This window comes from Paroedura picta, chromosome 10 (genome assembly GCF_049243985.1).
Source record: "Paroedura picta isolate Pp20150507F chromosome 10, Ppicta_v3.0, whole genome shotgun sequence".
Classification (NCBI taxonomy): Eukaryota; Metazoa; Chordata; class Lepidosauria; order Squamata; family Gekkonidae; genus Paroedura; species Paroedura picta.
In genome coordinates this window covers 44,671,017-44,688,473 of record NC_135378.1, presented here as the reverse complement: position 1 = coordinate 44,688,473, position 17,457 = coordinate 44,671,017, and the positions used below count along the sequence as shown (strand labels likewise).

The following is a 17,457-nucleotide window of genomic DNA, read 5'->3' as shown; positions in this document are numbered from 1 at the left end:
AATGGGTCAGACACGACTTTGCACCTAGGAAAAAGTCACATACAAAGCTGGAACCCACCACACGTATTCTTGTATAAGGCATTTTACCACATTCAGCCTTACTTTCTCCAGCATGTGCAGGGAAAAAATGGCAAGCATTTCCAAAAGCAATAGGAACCAGTGAATATATTACAAAATAGTACAGAAATTACATTTTTTTAAGAAGAAAAAGTCACCTTAACTGGCTTCAAGGTCAACAGAGAGACCTGATAGGAATAAGGGCATATATGTAATCCTGTTCTAACCATTTTCTCACCCCAAATCCCCTTACCAATTGCTTTATTCTGCAAAAATAAAAGTGATCAAAAGTCTCTTTATCTGTCCCATTCGACAGGAAAGTAACATGACAAAGGTGATTTTGAACATAAAGGGGCCTAAACTTACTCACTCCCCCAGGTCTCAACCCAGCATGAAGCCGTCCACAGATCAGGGAAAATGAGTTAAGGTTTGGCCTAAGTCTAAATTTTCCTCTGATCAAGTGATGTCTCCATTTAAATACCATTGACTTTTCTCACTTTTGTCAACTAAACTGGAATTCTGCAGCACAATAAGTATGCAGTCCTGAAACATACATTTTCTTCTGTTTCTCTGTTCTTGCCATGGCTGTTCAATAATTTTCCTCTGAGTTGCCACAATAAAGACCTTAAAATTAAAGTACAAGTCCTTTCTATAAAGAATTTTTAAATATTTAGACCACCTAAGGAATGCGGATTAGTATTTAATGCAATTTAATCCTATACCAACATTATAAGTCATCAGGTAACCTTGCAATAATGTTGTGTGAAGCCAACATTAGTTTAAGACATTCCCTTATTATGAACAACTCTTCAGAACTACTCTCCATTCTCTTTCATTGTGTTCTAAATTATCTCTGGAAAGCTGAGCCAATGAGCCAGAAGTCAGGGTCATTATCTTACACATTAATCAATCTTGTCAGTTAACTCCTAAGCTAAGCCTTTAAATACTTCTTTTCACACCAGAATTACCCCTTAGATAGGCAAGATTTTTTTTCTGCTTTGCAGAATGTATGTTTATCTTGCAATTTACTACAGTTTAAACATTCTAAAACCTGTCTGTGCTCATAGGAAAAATTGTAGACAAGGCAAGCTGAATATATTTATGCTAAAATGCTATAGTTTCATGATGTTTGAGTGTTCTGGAATATTTATTCACTTCATAGTATTTTTTTTATTTCTCAGCCACTACTTCAAAATATGTGGTTTAAGGATTCTGTTTCTGCCCAAGTACAGTATTTCCCACTCAAACGTTCTTAGAAAAATAAACAGATTCTGATTACAAGCAATCCACATGTTTAGTGCAGGTTATTATAAACTTTTAAAATCCATTGATTACCATAGTCTTTCTTGGCACAGGTTCTTGTGACTTTAATCACCATATCCGTGAAAACCTAAGCAAGTTGAGTCTATCTCATCACAGAAACACTGCAATTGAAGTTATGCACCAGTCAATATAATCTGTCCAAGAAGCAGTTAGCATTAGGTACACAGCACTATTTTTTTTTAATTATTTTTATATCCCACCCTTTCCTGGTTGGCTCAGGTAACATCAAAGTTAATCAACTCAAAAATAAATTACCTGTATACAATACAACATTAATCAATTCTAAGTTTGCATTAAGTTTTAAAATTATTTTAAAAATTGCCTCCACTTTCTAATTTAGATATTATGGGGGTGGGGCATGTTGGATGGATTTTGATGGCTGAATGGCTCCTTGAGCAGAGACCACACTTGTAGGCCTAGCAGAACAGCTCTGGCTTACAGGCCCTCTGGAATAGTTTAAAATCTCAAAGGGCCCTGATCCCATGAGGAAGAGCCTTCTACCAGGCCAGAACCCTAAGCCCTGGCTGAGGCCAGATTTACCTGTTTGGGGCTAGGGTCCTAAAGCAAATTTTGATTGCTCAATCTCAATGCTCTTTGGGAGGACAGAATGATGTCATATGTTTTTAAAGCTTTCCCTAGTTTTCCTTTATACAGTCAACAGCCCAGTGTAATGCAGTGGCTACAGTGTTGGCCTAGGACTAGGGAGAAACAGGATCAAAAATCCCTAGTCTGTCATAAAGCTCCACAGCTGACTTTGTCACAGTCATCCTCTTCCATCCTCCATTAACCAATGACTGCTGAGATCATCTTTTGATTGGGAAAGTTCTCCCAATCAAGACCGTACCAAGGAGAAATGTACCTGATTCTACAATTATCACATACCAATAACACAAGATAATGTCATGCTTCAAATAATCGTATGATAAAAATATGTTTCAACCCAAACTTTATCTAATCCGATGAAACACAACTTTAGTAGTGAGCTGTCACATATTCATTTGATACATACAACCTAACCAATAGCTTAATTATGCATTATTGACACCCAATAGGAGACAACATGCTCAAAAAGAATAAAACAACTATAACTACTCCTGCACAGAAGCCAATCATACATTGAAGAGACCTCATATCATAAAACAACAGAAATTCTAGCATAGATGAACAACATCTGTCCATTTTAGGCTGATATTTAAAATCATGACAGCAAATATCAAAGATTAATGTTAACTAACAGTCCTATTTGATCGGTCTCTAATTCTTCCTTTAAAGACACCTTGTTGTTGTTAGGTGCAAAGTCGTGTCTGACCCATCGCGACCCCATGGACAATGATCCTCCAGGCCTTCCTGTCCTCTACCATTCCCCGGAGTCCATTTAAGTTTGCACCTACTGCTTCAGTGACTCCATCCAGCCACCTCATTCTCTGTCGTCCCCTTCTTCTTTTGCCCTCAATCGCTCCCAGCATTAGGCTCTTCTCCAGGAAGTCCTTCCTTCTCATGAGGTGGCCAAAGTATTTAAGTTTCATCTTCAGGATCTGGCCTTCTAAGGAGCAGGCAGGGCTGATCTCCTCTAGGACTGACCAGTTTGTTTGCCTTGCAATCCAAGGGACTCGCAAGACACCTACTTGCTTGAAATTAAATTGCTAACAATTTATTTGAATTGATATGCTGCCACTCCCAGGGTTTCCAGATCATGGCACCTTCCAACATTCATACAAATGCAATGAAATATAATTCAACCAGTTAGAACATTAAAAACTCATTAACAGTAAGCAGCAACCCCATGCTTCTGTAGCGCAAATAGTTGATTTACTGTGGGGTGAGGGGAGTCCCTAGATGTTCCTGGCCTCAAACATACACCTCGCAAAAGAGTTCCATCTTATAGGCCCTGTGGAACTGAGACAGCTTGTCAGGGCCCTGAGATCCTCCAGGAGCTCATTCCACCAGGCTAGGACTAAAAAGGCCCTGGCTGAGGCCAGGTGGACCTCACTTGGGAAAGAGACCACCAACCTGTTGGCTTTGGAGGAGCGAAGCATCCTCTGAGGGACGTAAGCAGACAGGTGGCCCCTCAGATACACTGGTCAGAACAGTGCCTTGAACTGAAATCTGAAATCTTTATACAAACATATCTTTTTGTGCCATTAAATACTAGTTACAGATCTCTACACACATAGAAGACAGTTCCAGTGAGGTGCAGCTTTAGATCCTTGGCTGTGTTTTTAACTATTTGTATTTGTATTTACTAGTTCCTAGGACTGTAATATATAAGGAAAGTTCTCCCATATTATATTAAAGTAGTTTTGTAAATCAGAAATTCCTATTTTACATATTCTTATCATTGAAATAGTCCAGATTTTATTTTTCTGGGACAAACAACTTGACCTGACGTGTCCTTCTTGCCAATACTACAGCTCAGTGGTCCCTACATAGCACATGTATGATATTTCTTCTCTGTGTTTCTGAATACCACTATTAGCATAAGTGAATATAGAAGGCCAACAGCTGCTGAAACAGATTTCTTTTCAGCAGAAGCTGAAACAGTGGTTTAGACATAGTCCAGTCCAGTGTTAACATCTCTAGATTCAGGTTATCTAGTACCTGATGGACAAAAGACAGAGAGCAGCTTATTGCAATATTAAAAGAAATGGTAGCACAGACTAGTGTGGTAAGTTCTAAATGCATCTAAGAACTTCAGCATTATGAACTGACACAGGGCAATTCCTAGCTTGGCAGCATCTTTTTTCACCCTTAAAATAATTCAAAAGTTTTATTCAAAACCTAAATAGTTAATATGCATTGTAAATTAAAACCCGTAATACTACTTCAAAAAGTTAAAACTACTTCAAGGTAAGGCAACAGAGGCAATATAAACCACATTTCTGGCAACAGTACATGTCTGAAATGTAGAGGAAACAGATTCCACTACATCAAATTGCTTTCAAAAATAGAAGGCTAAGGCACATGTCCTATGTACACCTATGAGAAAGTTTTACTGAATACAGGTAAATATGGAGATGAGACTATATGGATCAAAGATGTCTCCAACACAAATCATAAGCCATGGAAGCCAAAAGTGTACATTTAATCAGCATGAAGTACTACCAGAGAATGTTGATATTGTTTACTGCAATGCTTGCACTGTTCCAGAGTTTAAAAGCCTGGAATGCAGTCTCACAAAGCTTTATTGAACAAGATGAAGCTAGACACTAAACATACCTGACAGTAATTTCAAACAAGGCCTTAACATTGTTTGGGATTTCAAGTTTACTCAGAACACTGCTTGCCTCCACCCACCATATTGATATCAAAAGGTGTTAGTAACCTCATAGCATCTTTCAGGTCCCTGTTGCATGCATGCAGGATTTGCCAAAGTAACTTAGACTGAACCGTACACACATCATAACCTATGTTCTCCAATTGCAGCATGAGATACGTACACAAAATAAAATGGACACACACAAACCACTAAGCAAATCCCTAAGAATACATGGGTAAGAAATGACAAATCAGCAGCTACATTGCACTAACATCCAATCACAGAAAATTCACTTCTGTCCAGACAGGATGCATCATTCACGTGGCCTCTGGATTAGAAAAGGGAGTATTCCATCCCCTTAAAATTGCCAATGTCTTTTCCACTGACAATAAGATCCATAGCTTCCCATAGCCATTCCCTCCCCCACCCAGCACAGAAGGGCTATGTACTCATTGTTTTTCCTGACAGAGCAAATCTGTCCACCTCTTTTTTAAAAAACAGGAAGGAAAAAAGCAGTGCCATCTACCTTCCCTGGATCCCAGAGTGAAAAAAGCACTATCAAATGGCATACTTATATATGCTCACCTACACAAACAGGGATGTTGGGGGGGGGGGGCTAGTTTCAGAGCTACTAGCAGGCAACTCATCCATCAGGGCTTTTATTCATGCAGACAACCAAGTGCTCCCAACCCAAGAGCATCCCCCCTCCTCCGCCTTCTCGCTTAGAAGTTCTTTTAAAGAAACCATTTAGCATCGATCCGTTGCACTACTCAGTAACAGCAACTCCTCTGTGGGGAAAAGCTCCTACGGCAGAGTTTACCCACTCGAGAAGATGCGGTAACCCATTTAATGCCTCCCTCTTCCTCCGCCCCTCCCACCCCCCCCCCAAAAAAAAAGAGCTGAAACGGCAGCACGACGCTGGCTGCATGAGGATTTTCCATGAGACACAACCGTGCCTCAAAAAAAAAAAACTGAAGGGAGAGGAGCCTGCAAAGGAGCCCTGCCGGCTTCGCAACCCAGCGGCACGCCGAGAGCCGCGAACTTCTCCTCCTCCGCAGGAAAGGTGCTCACGCCCGCCGCTCCGACCCAGGTAAGCAGAAGCAGATGGGGGGGGGGGACAGCCGGGGGGGGGGGGCTCACTTACGTCTCGGAATTTGTTCCACTGGCCGACCTCCTTGTCGTACTGGGAGATAGTAGTAAGCCATTGCTTATCGTCCAGAAAATTGCCGCTGTCTGACCTGCCCGCGGCTCCCGCCGCCGCCGCTCCAGCCCGGCTGCACCAAGCGGCTGCCCACACGCACACCAAGGCGGCGGCTCCCTTCAGCATCTGCGCGAGAGAAAGAAGCAGAGAAGCCGGGGCCAAGGGGGTTAATACCCCCAAAGCAAACCGACCCGACGCGGGAGGGTGGGGGAGCTAAAGTGGAGCGCGGGGGGGGGGGGTGTCCAACGGGAGCTTGCAGCGCGTGAGTGTGAGGAAGAGGGGGGGAGGCCGAAAGGTATTCGGAGAAGAAGACACCCCCTCTTTTTTTCCAGTTTAGAAGGGGGAGAAAAATCTCGTTCCAGAGGAGAAAAACCGCCCTCACCCCGCGCGCCGTTCCCAGTGCCGTCACCTTGTGGGGAAGTCCGCCGGCCCGGACTCCGGGCTCCTGCTGCTGGAAATGCAGCTCGACGCTGCCAACTGTGTCTCTCGCTGGAGCTGCTGCCGCACGCGCCGCCGTCTCGAGCCGTCCACTCAGCTCCTAGCGCCCTGCGCGCGCTCTACTTCTCCTCTCCTCCTCCTCCCGCCCGCCTCGTAGGCCCTCCCCGCTGCTGCGGTGCACGCGAGGCGCCGAACAAGAGAAGCTCGCCCGGACCGAGGGGGCAGCCCGCAGCCCGCTCCCCTCCGGATTTGATGGCAACCTGCAAACACTGCGAGCCCACGTGCCATTGCGGGGCGCCGTGGGAGATGGGTGCCTGTGGCGTTCACTTTCTCTCGAGGAATAGGTGCCGCAGACGGATTGGCCTGAAGCATCCAAGAAATCCTGGATCACGCATAGGGAACACTGACCCGGCATGGTGTGGGGGTGTAGAAAGGGGATTGCACTGCCTCAAACTTCTGCCGGGGGATCCCGTTTTTCCAAGTTCCTCTGCGTTGATAATTCCTTATAAGTAGAATAATGCTCAGCATGCAAGGGCCTTGGATAGAGCCTGATGTGTTTTTTAAAAATTGCAGGGGGATTCTACATTAAAACATTGATCTCTCCCTGACTGCTCTCTGAAATGAATCAGTCCACTACCATCTCCAACTATGCTTAGACCAGGGCTAAGAAATGGCCATTGAGACTTGAAGGCATATTAAGAAGCGGAGTCCCACACCAAGCAATAGTGGAGTGATGTCTGCTAGATACAGTGCTGACACCTCGAAAAGAAAGATCCACAGTAAAGCCTGCCCAAAGGCCCATTCCATTTTGATTACTCCCAGCACACTCCTGTGCACCTCTTCTCAGAAACAAACTTGGCTACAGTTGGTGGTGTTTAATCCCAGATAAGTGTGAAGATATGTGTGAAGTGTGCAGTGAAGGGGAAACAGGGTTGCTACCTCTCCTTTTAACAGTACCCTACATCCTACAGTACACCCTACAGTACCCTACATCACAGATCTATACAGATCTCCATCCCCCAATGCCCTTGTTCAGGTAGGGGAGACTGGTATTTTCCGCCATGTTGGGTATTTTTATAGTCTTTTAACGGGGGTTTTAATGGGGGATTTTAAGACTATTGTTACCCGCCATGAGCCTACAGGGAGTGGCGGGAAATAAATTGAATAATAATAATATAATAATAATAATAGTGTCGGATTCAGCCAGAAACTATTTGGCCGAATCTGAAACACCCAAATATGCCTTCACCTTTTTGGATTCTGGGCTTTTTGCATGCACCCTTCTGCCCCCCCCCCCTTCCCAGGCAGTAACATCTCTGCTGCCTGCAAGAGGTGGGGAGCTGATGATGACAAACATTCTGCCCACCCTCTTTAAATCCCTCCCCAGTTAAAGGAGTGGGATGCCTGTCATCATTAGCTGCTTGGCAGGGATTTTAAGGGGTCCCTGTCATTAACAGCTGTTAGGTGCACACTCTCCCCTGACTTCTCAGGTGTTGCCTGAGAAAAGCCGGGGGAGTACATTTAAGCAGGCCAATCCTGACTTGGCCACTCTGATTCAGACTGTTTGAATACAGAGAATGGGTGGTTCAACTTAAATGAGCGAACAAGTACCTGAATCAGTGTGTCTCTTCTCTAATTAAAAAGTCCCAGTCTCTCCCCCGTAGGGAAGGTGTTCCAACCCCCTAATCCTCTTGGTTGCTCTCTTTTGTACTATTTACAGTTCCACTTTTCTTTTTCAGATATGGTGACCAGCATTGCACACATTATTTCAAATGAAGTTACATCACAGATCTATACAGAAATATTACCAGCATTCTATTTTCAGTCTCTTTCCTAATAATCCCCAATGTAGACTTTTCCTTTTTCACTACTGGGTTGATACTTTCATTGAGCTACCGTGAGCTATAAACTACCAAGATCCTTTCCCTTTTGAGCCTCAGCAAGTTCAGATCCTACTAGCCTATATATAAAGAAGAAATTTTAGTTCCAATGTGCATCACATTAACCTTCATTTGCCACTCAACCAATTGGTGGAAATCATTTTAGAGCTCTTCACAATCATCCTTGGCTTTCACCATCCTGAAAATTTTTGTGTCAGCTGCAAACCAAACTACTACATTACTCGTCCTTAGTTCCTGATCGCTTAGAAACAAAGTATTATGCTCTTATCAATATTACTATGAGCATTCATGGATTAGATTATTTATTTATGGTCATTGACCAGCGTCAAAGAGCACTGATGGAACCATGCCTTTGTACTGGAGGCTTCTCAGATCCTGTTAGCTCCCCCCCCACCTCCTGGGATTAGTTTAAAAGCTTCTCTGCCACCTGTTTGATATTGGTTCTTTTTTTGGTTCAAGTGAATCTTCTCTCTTTTAAACAAAATCAGAGTCCAGTAGCACCTTTAAGACCAACAAAGATTTATTCAAGGCATGAGCTTTCAAGTGCAAGCACTCTTCGTCAGACTAAGAACCAACCATCATGACAGCGGGAATATATAAGCAAAAATCCTATTAAATTAGTGAACTGTGTCACAACAGTCATTTCTTAGTCCACATCACCCAAGGTAGTGGTCCCTTCAGAGGGATCACAACTCTCCTACTCAGACTGACACACTTCAATATTTAGACTGTTACTGTCCACAACACCAGCAGAAGAGCTAGCAGCACAAGTGGGACTATTCTGGTAAGCCCCTGAAGGTCTCATCCTGAAACTTCTCTCTCTGTGTCATCTTTTCCAGGTCTGCAACTGTAGCCTCAAGGGAATGAATGTGGTCCCTGAGCGCCAAGTGCTCCACACGTTAAGCATATACTCATGATTTCTGCCTTGTGAATAGGTGAACATTGGCTGCAAGCACCACAGATACTCTGAGTGCCTCTAATTCCTTTGCCATATTTAAATATCGGAAATTAAGCTACATTTCAATCCTTACCCTGGCACCCCCATCCCCAATGATGACACAAGATAGTATACAATAAAATCAGAGTCCAGTAGCACCTTTAAGACCAACAAAGATTTATTCAAGGCATGAGCTTTTATTTTAAACTAGGGGCAAAGCCTGTTGCACCCAGGAATACAACAGTCGTTAACACCTGCACTGTGGCCTTCCTGGGTTCTGGCTCTCCTCCCCCTGCTCTCTGCTTTATCTGCAAAGCCAGTGTGGTGAAGTAGATGAAGGGTAACAGACTCTAATCTCAGAAGCTGGGTTTGATTCCTGACTCCACTTCATATGCAGGCAGCTGGGCTGCCAAATTCCACATGGGGAACAGACCTATCCACTGGCAATACAATAAATATATTCATAAAAGAAAGAAAAGTGTCCTTTTTATAGTTTTCCTTATTTCTTTATTCTGTAGGACTTCTGTCAAAACGGAATCCGGGTAATATCTGTTTTCAGTGAGATTCTTTCCTCCGTGACAAGTCCTCTGAGTCTTCAGTATATTTATCAATTTTATAATTGATTTTTATAAGTATTTAGATAATTTTATAAGTATTGAGAATTTAAACCTTATATATAATAATAGTGTAATACTGGACACAGGCTCACATAGGTAAGGGGATACCAGTCTGTATGGGAACGTGTCAATACAGACCGGTATCCCCATACCTATGTGAGCCTGTGGCCAGTATTATACTATTATTGTATACTAGAAATCAAGCCCGCTGTAATTAAAATACAACGGGCGCTAGGCAAGGGAGCCTCCGGCAGTCGCACGGAGCGTGGCTGCCGGGGGCTTCCTTGGCCGGTGGCCTGACACGGCGAGAGGTATTGGTATATTGCAATTTGAACTGATTGGCCCTCATTGGTAGAGTGGTATCTCCCTATTAGCAGCACACTCCCAGGGAGGGCCAATCAGGTAGGGAGTGAGTTGGCTGCATGCAAGTTCAACTTTATAATGTTTAGTGATAATGATGATTATGTGCATTAATTTCATGGCTGATCTACATCACTGCTTATTTCAATAAGCTGAGAAAATTGATTGTAGAGTACTATGTATCCATCTGGCATACTTTTTGAAAAGATTCACTACAGCTTCATACTCAACTGGTGCTTCTGCTGGCCTTGCTTATCACTCTCTCATGGCCAAATATGTAGAGAGGTGCCAAGCTTCATCCTTGTTCCCAATGTGCTGTAAAGCTCAAAGGGTGCTGCTTATCAACATGGGTACTTTTTTATAGTACACCTAGCCATAACACATGTGATGACCACCTGTTCCAGATACAAACACCTATCACACCCGATGTTTCATGGTTTTGCAGAGCGGGAGGAATGACATTCATGTGTGCAGCGAAGTGGCCTCTGAAAGGCTTTAAAAAGGCAGAAGGTAAATTCAAGGGAATCTGTATGCTTTCACTTCAGATGTTAAGCAATGGTAAAACCAGCACAAAAACATTCTCAGAAAACCCAAGGAAATAGTTACTAGAAAGTGGACTGAGCAATTAATAGAGGAAAATCAATGTAAATGAAAATGAAAACCTAACAGACATGCACGGTGAAAGCAAAGAGAAATGCAGAATGAAAAAGAAAACCCAGCAGACATGCAATGTGAATGAGAGGGAATACACCCATGCATTATAGGCCTGAGATTCTCAGTGTCATGTATTCTGTAGCTTGTCTTAGGCAAAGCCCTGGAAAATGCTACCTTTTATTGGCAAAGGCTCTTAGCTTAAACGGATGTATGACTAGCAGCAATTCAGCAGATTTAGCTTTACAGACTCCACTGAGATTCTTGTGAATCCCAATTTCTTTGTTATCTCAAATTCATCATTTGCAAGCATATGTACAAGATCACCTTTTCTACCCTAGATTGTCTGAAATAACCATCACTATTCATACACTCTGTCTGTTCTACAGGACAGAAATACTTTATTAAACTCATCTCTTGAGTGTAACAAAACTGGGGGGAAGAAAGCTGAACACAAATGGAAAAGCCATAAAGAAAAGAAAAAACAATTAAGTAGAGGAAAAGGCAAAAAGAATACTTAGGAGAAAAGGATGAGAAATAACCATGGGAGAGAAAGAATATTGTTTTGAAAGCTATGACAGGAGCATCTGGAATAGCAATCTGTGAAGTACGTATAGGGTTATATCAGTGCAATGCGGAAATAATTAGTTCTGACTGGAAGTGTGTAAGCACAAGTAAAACAAAGAATGGGCATGTTATCACAGCAATAATACCCTATGTTATTACTCTGGACAAAATAGTTTGTAAATATATTTTACACCGGAAGTTACTGTGCTTCCGCTTTAGCACTTCACTAAACTGGACATGCAAGAACAAGGGAACCTTACAAAGATTTAATATGGAGTAGTACTTTTCATGCTCAGACAGTTTCTTCCACTTTATATTCTGGCTCAACAGTTATGCAACAAAGTTTTTTAGGACTACATCTGCAGTTGCAGTACAGACAAAACAGAACATGAGATCAGTGCATTACATAAAACTGAATGAGTATATCCAGTCCTCTTTCACTTACTGTACCTTTGGGCAGGCACATCTGTACAATGCACTCCTATGGAAGAATTTTAAAAGGATAAAACTCAGATGCCTGCAGTTTTCAATCAGGTATGCCAAATTATTTTTGTCAGGGATGGGGAACAAACTGTTCGGAGCTTGAGTTATAGAATACCATCAGTTTCCGCACTTTCACTCATGCGCTATAAAACTATTGCTGCTGAATGAAATCCAGTTTTGGGGCTGGACATCAACCTACTGTTGACTCCAACTATAGCTAACATTAACTAAGCCTATAGTAGCAATGGTCTCTATCCAAAACCTGACTGAAACTGACTCCAGACAAAGTAGAAGGGATAATGGTTAGGAAGTGATGCTGGTTCTAGATAGGAATGATTTGTCTGCTTGGGATGAAATGAGGTTTTTAAATCATGTGGAGAACCAAAATAAATTTAGACCAATTGGATAGCCGTGTTAGTTGTCTATAGCAGTAGAAGAAAGCAAGAGTCCAGGAGCACCTTAAACAATAACAAAATTTGTGATACTGCTCACTCAAGAAGACAGCAGTGATTCACAAAAGCTCATATCCTGCCGAAATAAATATAAAACAGCTCAGAATGAATGTACAGTTAAGAGACCAGTACAAGAGAGAGTAGCCTGGTTCCACAAAGAATTCTGATGCACCCAATCAAGATTCTTCTGTAACACTGAGACACATCACAGTATGATCAGCAACCAAAGTTTGTAGGACAATAACCAAGTCTTTCAAGGCACTGAATAATCTCCATTACAATATAGACTTTATATACAATATACTTCTATATACAATATACAATATACTTCTATATACAATATAGACTTCTATATTGTAACTAATAAAATGCATACTCAGGCAGGTGATTGCATGTCCTGGCCTATTAATGCAGACATTAGGCTGGCCATACTGGTAATTCAATCATGCCATTCAAACAGTTTGCTTATTAGCATATCCCATATGATTGCCAACAGGTCTGAAGGGGGGAAAAGTTCTGTTCCTTTATTAGTGTGGGAATGGGCAGCTGAAGCTTTCCATGGCATGGAGATAAATGATATCACCTGATAAATAACTGGCTATTAAGCCTCTGTTAAAAGGACTGGATGTCTTTCTTTCAAGTAGTTTGCAAATGTAGAATAAATCTTTAATATATTTCCGCCTTACAGCCTTACCCCAAGAGTAGGTGCCCACTGACACCTCCCAAGAGACTGCTTAATAACAGTGGCACAGCAACAAGAAAGGCTTAGTCCATCACATAGACTCAAGAGAGGACATCCTGTTTCAGCAGCACAGATAATATGTGCAGATTATTTTTGAAGCAGTAGACCTCAAATCAGGAAGGGTTTCAGAATTGTAATCAGAAAAAGGTAGGCAGTTGGTGAAGCAAATCTAGGACTGGTGTAATTGTGGTCCAAAACCCTAATAGCAAGCATGCCACATCATTTTGCACCAGCTGAAATTTCCAGACTGGCTTTGTAAGCAGTCCCATGTAAAGCATGTTACAATAATACAAGGTTAAAATGGTATGGGATAGCCAGCTCAGATGTCTGAAGAACATGCATGTTTTTGTAACATCACGTATTATTATAACATGTTCCTTGTGGAAAGATCTCAGAAGTTTCAGATAGTACACAATGAAGCAACATGTTTGTTGCCTGGGGCAATCATTATGAACATGCTAGATATGTTCTGAAGTGCACATTTGCTTGAAGTTATTGGAAGTCCTAGAAACAAAATATCTGGCCATCTCTTCTTATACCAAACTTGTTATACTAACTAGTTATGCATGCTAATGATTCAAGGAGGCTCATTCACCCTTTGCTTAGTCATGGTCCTTTTCCATTTCCACTCATAGAAGAGGTCAGGAGACTATCAGCATTACTAACTTTCAGGTGAACTCATAGAGCAATTATTTTTAGATGCTATTTTTCATCATTTATTGGAGGATGCTGAATAGAATGAATACATTTCCAGTTCAGCATACACAGGGTGCAATATTTATTCGTGTTCATTTAAAGTTACTCTAACTATGCACAGAACTGGAAGGGATATTCTGAATAAACTTCAAATTCTACTTTGCTTGTGTCCAGAGGTGGCTGAGTTACCCCCACACTTACTTTCAGGGGAGATTCAACTCTGTTTTCCTTTGACTGCCAGCAGGATGCAGAAATAAAAAAGGCAGTGGGAAAATGGGAGGAGAAGGCTGGCTTTCTGGGGAGGAATACCCCAGATATCTCACAGCAGAGTGAGACACTACTTCCCAAGCTCACTGCAGAGCTCAGGGGACTGGGAGGTCAATGTTGGACAGAAGAAAACATGCAGTAGCTGCAACAGCATTCCCCAGTGCATCTGCAAGCAGCTGGGCTGGTGTGATGAACTAGTGGTCCATCCCCATCCTAGCCCCACCAACACTGTGATAGAGGGAGGGGAAGGAGATAGAAATCTGGTATTCTACTGGGATCAGGAAATGGAAGTTCCATGAGTCTCACCTGGGTCAGGGGAGGATTAGTGAGACTAGTGAGGACCTGCCTAGGAGGGGGAGATTTAAACAGAAGGCACAAGACTGGCCAGGGGAAAAGATTAACAGAGAAGCCCAGAAGCACCAGGAAAGAGACAGGACTGTTGGCAGGGCAGAAGAAACAGGGTGCAAATGAAATGATGTTAGCCCAGCTTGCTGGCCACAAATCGGACCCTGGAGGGCTCTACCCCACAGGACTTGTACTCAGGACCCTGACAGCTTGTCTGAGGATCACATGATTTAATGCCTCCTTGAGATCAGGAGGAGCCACTTAAATAAGGTGACCAGATTGTCCAACTTTTGGTGGGACATCTGGGGGCACCTGGCAAATTGTACTTATAAAAATATATGTATTACAATACTATTTTTGCATTCTATGTGTTCTATAAATTTTTTTGTTGCTCCATATAGACCCAATTTTTAATCAAGAACCCCTCTGGTCAATGGTGTCCTGCTTTACCAATGTTAAAATCTGGTCACCTTACACTTAAATGCCATATATAGTTATGATAAACCCCACACTTATTTCTGCTAGGTACATTTTCACCCTTCAGTTCTTCAGATGATATAATCTAGGAATTCTAGAGGATTAAAAAAAAAACACAGTCGACTGTCCTGTATAATTTTTCTAATAATACATTATAGAAAGGAGCTATTTAAGTTGCCAAGGAAAAGCCATGACAACATTTCCCTCCCCTGTTAGCTTTATTTCTTTTTGACAGCACCAGCTGGGGCCTTTCCAATCCACAGGGCAGCCTCTTCATCCACTAGGGAATTGTTGTTGCTAGAAGTCCTTTTGGATGCTAATTTATCTCAGTCAGAAAGTTTACCATCCCTGACTATAGGTCATTGTCTATCTAGCCTTCAATTTCAAAGAAGGAAATGGGGCCTGTATAATTTAAAGCATTCTCTAGTGAGAATAACCCTATCTTATACAACCAACAGATAAAACCTTTTTAAAAACCAAAAACCCTCCCCATTTTGCTATCCTTATCACTACAATCAGAAATAATTCTCATATTTTGGATGAATTCCTAAAGTTCAGAAGCATGTTAATAGAAGTTTTATTGATCATGATTCTAAATCTCTAGGCCCAAAATTTCTGTGTAAATAAAATTGTTATTGAACATGAGTTAGATGTGATCTTAACACTGGGAATTGTTGTATTGGGTTGACTTCTGCTTGGAAGACATGAAAACTAATGTTCAATTCTGTGTCAACTAATCCTATGTTTGTTAGCTTTGAATTAAATACCATTCTATATAGTGGAGCTTAACTTTAAGTAGCCTTATGAGTAGATAGATCAGCTAGCAGTTGGTGATTTTTGTTAGTTTGTTTTGCTACTTTTTCATGAAGATTTCTTTAACGACTATATAACAGACAGAAATTCAGCATTAAAAGTGTCCTTAGTAATAAGTGACAGCAATAGGAAATGCTCATACATATGCTACATCACTCTTCAAAAAACACAAGAGTCCTGCAAAAAAGGAAGTTGACAATCCTACAACTAGTTCTTTTCCTACTTTAAAAGGAGTTTTATGTTGAGTTGTTCCAGGGATGTGTTGAATATAAATGTAATTGTACAATTATTTTTAAATATATAATGAATAAATAAATGGGTAAAGGATCCTCAAACTGCTCACAGGATAAGATAATCTCTATACACTATACATTTTACCAATTTTCTGGAGGTCTATGCATGAAGAATTTTAATAGTGTCAGCGGAGCTGCCAGTTACACCGACACACTCAGACTCTGTAATATTTCTGGCTGTTTATGCAAGTCAGAAAAACATTTGTCATGACAAGGCTGGTAAATGAATCAGCATTTTCAACATCTACAGGGTTTTTATTTATTTGCTTGCTTGTTTTTGCAGTTTCCTCCTACAAAACATATTACTGTTGAATTTTAACCTTATTTGTGTTCCATTACTATAATTAACACTATCGGTAGGAAGATCCCCTCTAAGTGTGACATAGTGCTGGACTAGCTAGGCCATTAGCCTGATCCAACATGACTACTCTTATGTACTTATGTTTCAAATGGGCATCTCTGTTCCTTTTGCTCTGAAGCTGACAGAAACTGTATGATTTTCTTGATCAGGTACATTTGATGGCAATCCTAAAAACATTGGAGAGAGTAGTAGTAGGGAGTAAGTATCATTGGACTGAAAGGAACTCAATTCAGGGTAAATATACTTAAACTGTGCTGTATTCTAAGGTAAAGGTATCCCCTGTGCAAGCATTGGGTCATTTAAAGCGTTTTCATGGCAGACTCAATACAGGGTGGTTTGCCAGTGCCTTCCCCAGTCATTACCATTTACCACCCAGCAAGCTGGGTCCTCATTTTACTGACCTCAGAAGGATGGAAGGCTGAATCCACCTTGAGCCAGCTGATGGGATCGAACTCCCAGCCTCATGGGCAGAGCTTTCAGACTGCATGTCTACTGCCTTACCACTCTGTGCCACAAGAGGCTCTGTGCTGTATTCGAAACATCCTTAAAAGGAAGAGAACTTTGAGCTGAACAAAGATTCTGAGAATCATGCTGTGCTGTATTCTAGTATTAAGATATCAACCCCCTAATGAACTGTTAGTCATTTTAATTCCATGTGGCTTCTGAAGTTGATGCGAACTTAAATGGACTCTGGGAAATGGTAGAGGACAGGAAGGCCTGGAGAATCATTGTCCATGGGGTCACAATGGGTCAGATATAACTTCACACCTAACAACAACAATAACAATATTAATGTTATAAATGCACAGCTATTATGATATAACATCCTGAGATGAAGCAACCAAATACCAACATTCTGCATTTCTAAACTAAATTATGACCTTACTCTCAGTTGTCAATCTGGAAATCAAGTCATAGCTCTAAGAGGTCTGTAAAAACAGGGATGCAATCACATTAACCTCCATCAGTGTCTTCTATCTCCCACTATCTTCCTGTGCTTCTGTGGAGCAAAAAAGTCTGGCTTACTGCAGCAGGTAGAAGAAAGAGTTGACAGAGGAAGAAGATCAATGAGGAGGCAAAATGATTGCATAGGTTTTCATAGCCTTGGCCTTTTAGTACCAGAGATATCTACAGGTTGACATCAAACCATATTCCATTGTAACCAAATTAAAAGTATGTTGTTTTAGAACAGATGGGTAAGCTGGGTTGTTAAAGTGTAC

At 41.5% G+C, this 17,457-nt stretch overlaps 1 protein-coding gene across 3 annotated transcripts in view; it reads right to left on the bottom strand.

Annotated features, from left to right (window-relative positions):
- The window catches only part of SPOCK3 (SPARC (osteonectin), cwcv and kazal like domains proteoglycan 3), a 154,921-nt gene extending 148,534 nt beyond the window's left edge, over positions 1 to 6,387 (bottom strand). For 2 of the 3 annotated variants that reach the window (XM_077299951.1, XM_077299953.1), the window contains exons 1-2: positions 6,247 to 6,387; positions 5,781 to 5,963 (exon numbers count right to left, since the gene is read on the bottom strand). In XM_077299951.1, coding sequence (XP_077156066.1) covers positions 5,781 to 5,963 — 183 coding nt within the window. In that variant the 5' untranslated portion in view covers positions 6,247 to 6,387. Of the gene's footprint in view, positions 1 to 5,780; positions 5,964 to 6,219 lie in introns of all 3 variants that reach the window. The other variant, XM_077299952.1, reaches the window with a different exon arrangement.
- Between the last annotated feature and the right edge of the window lie 11,070 nt (positions 6,388 to 17,457).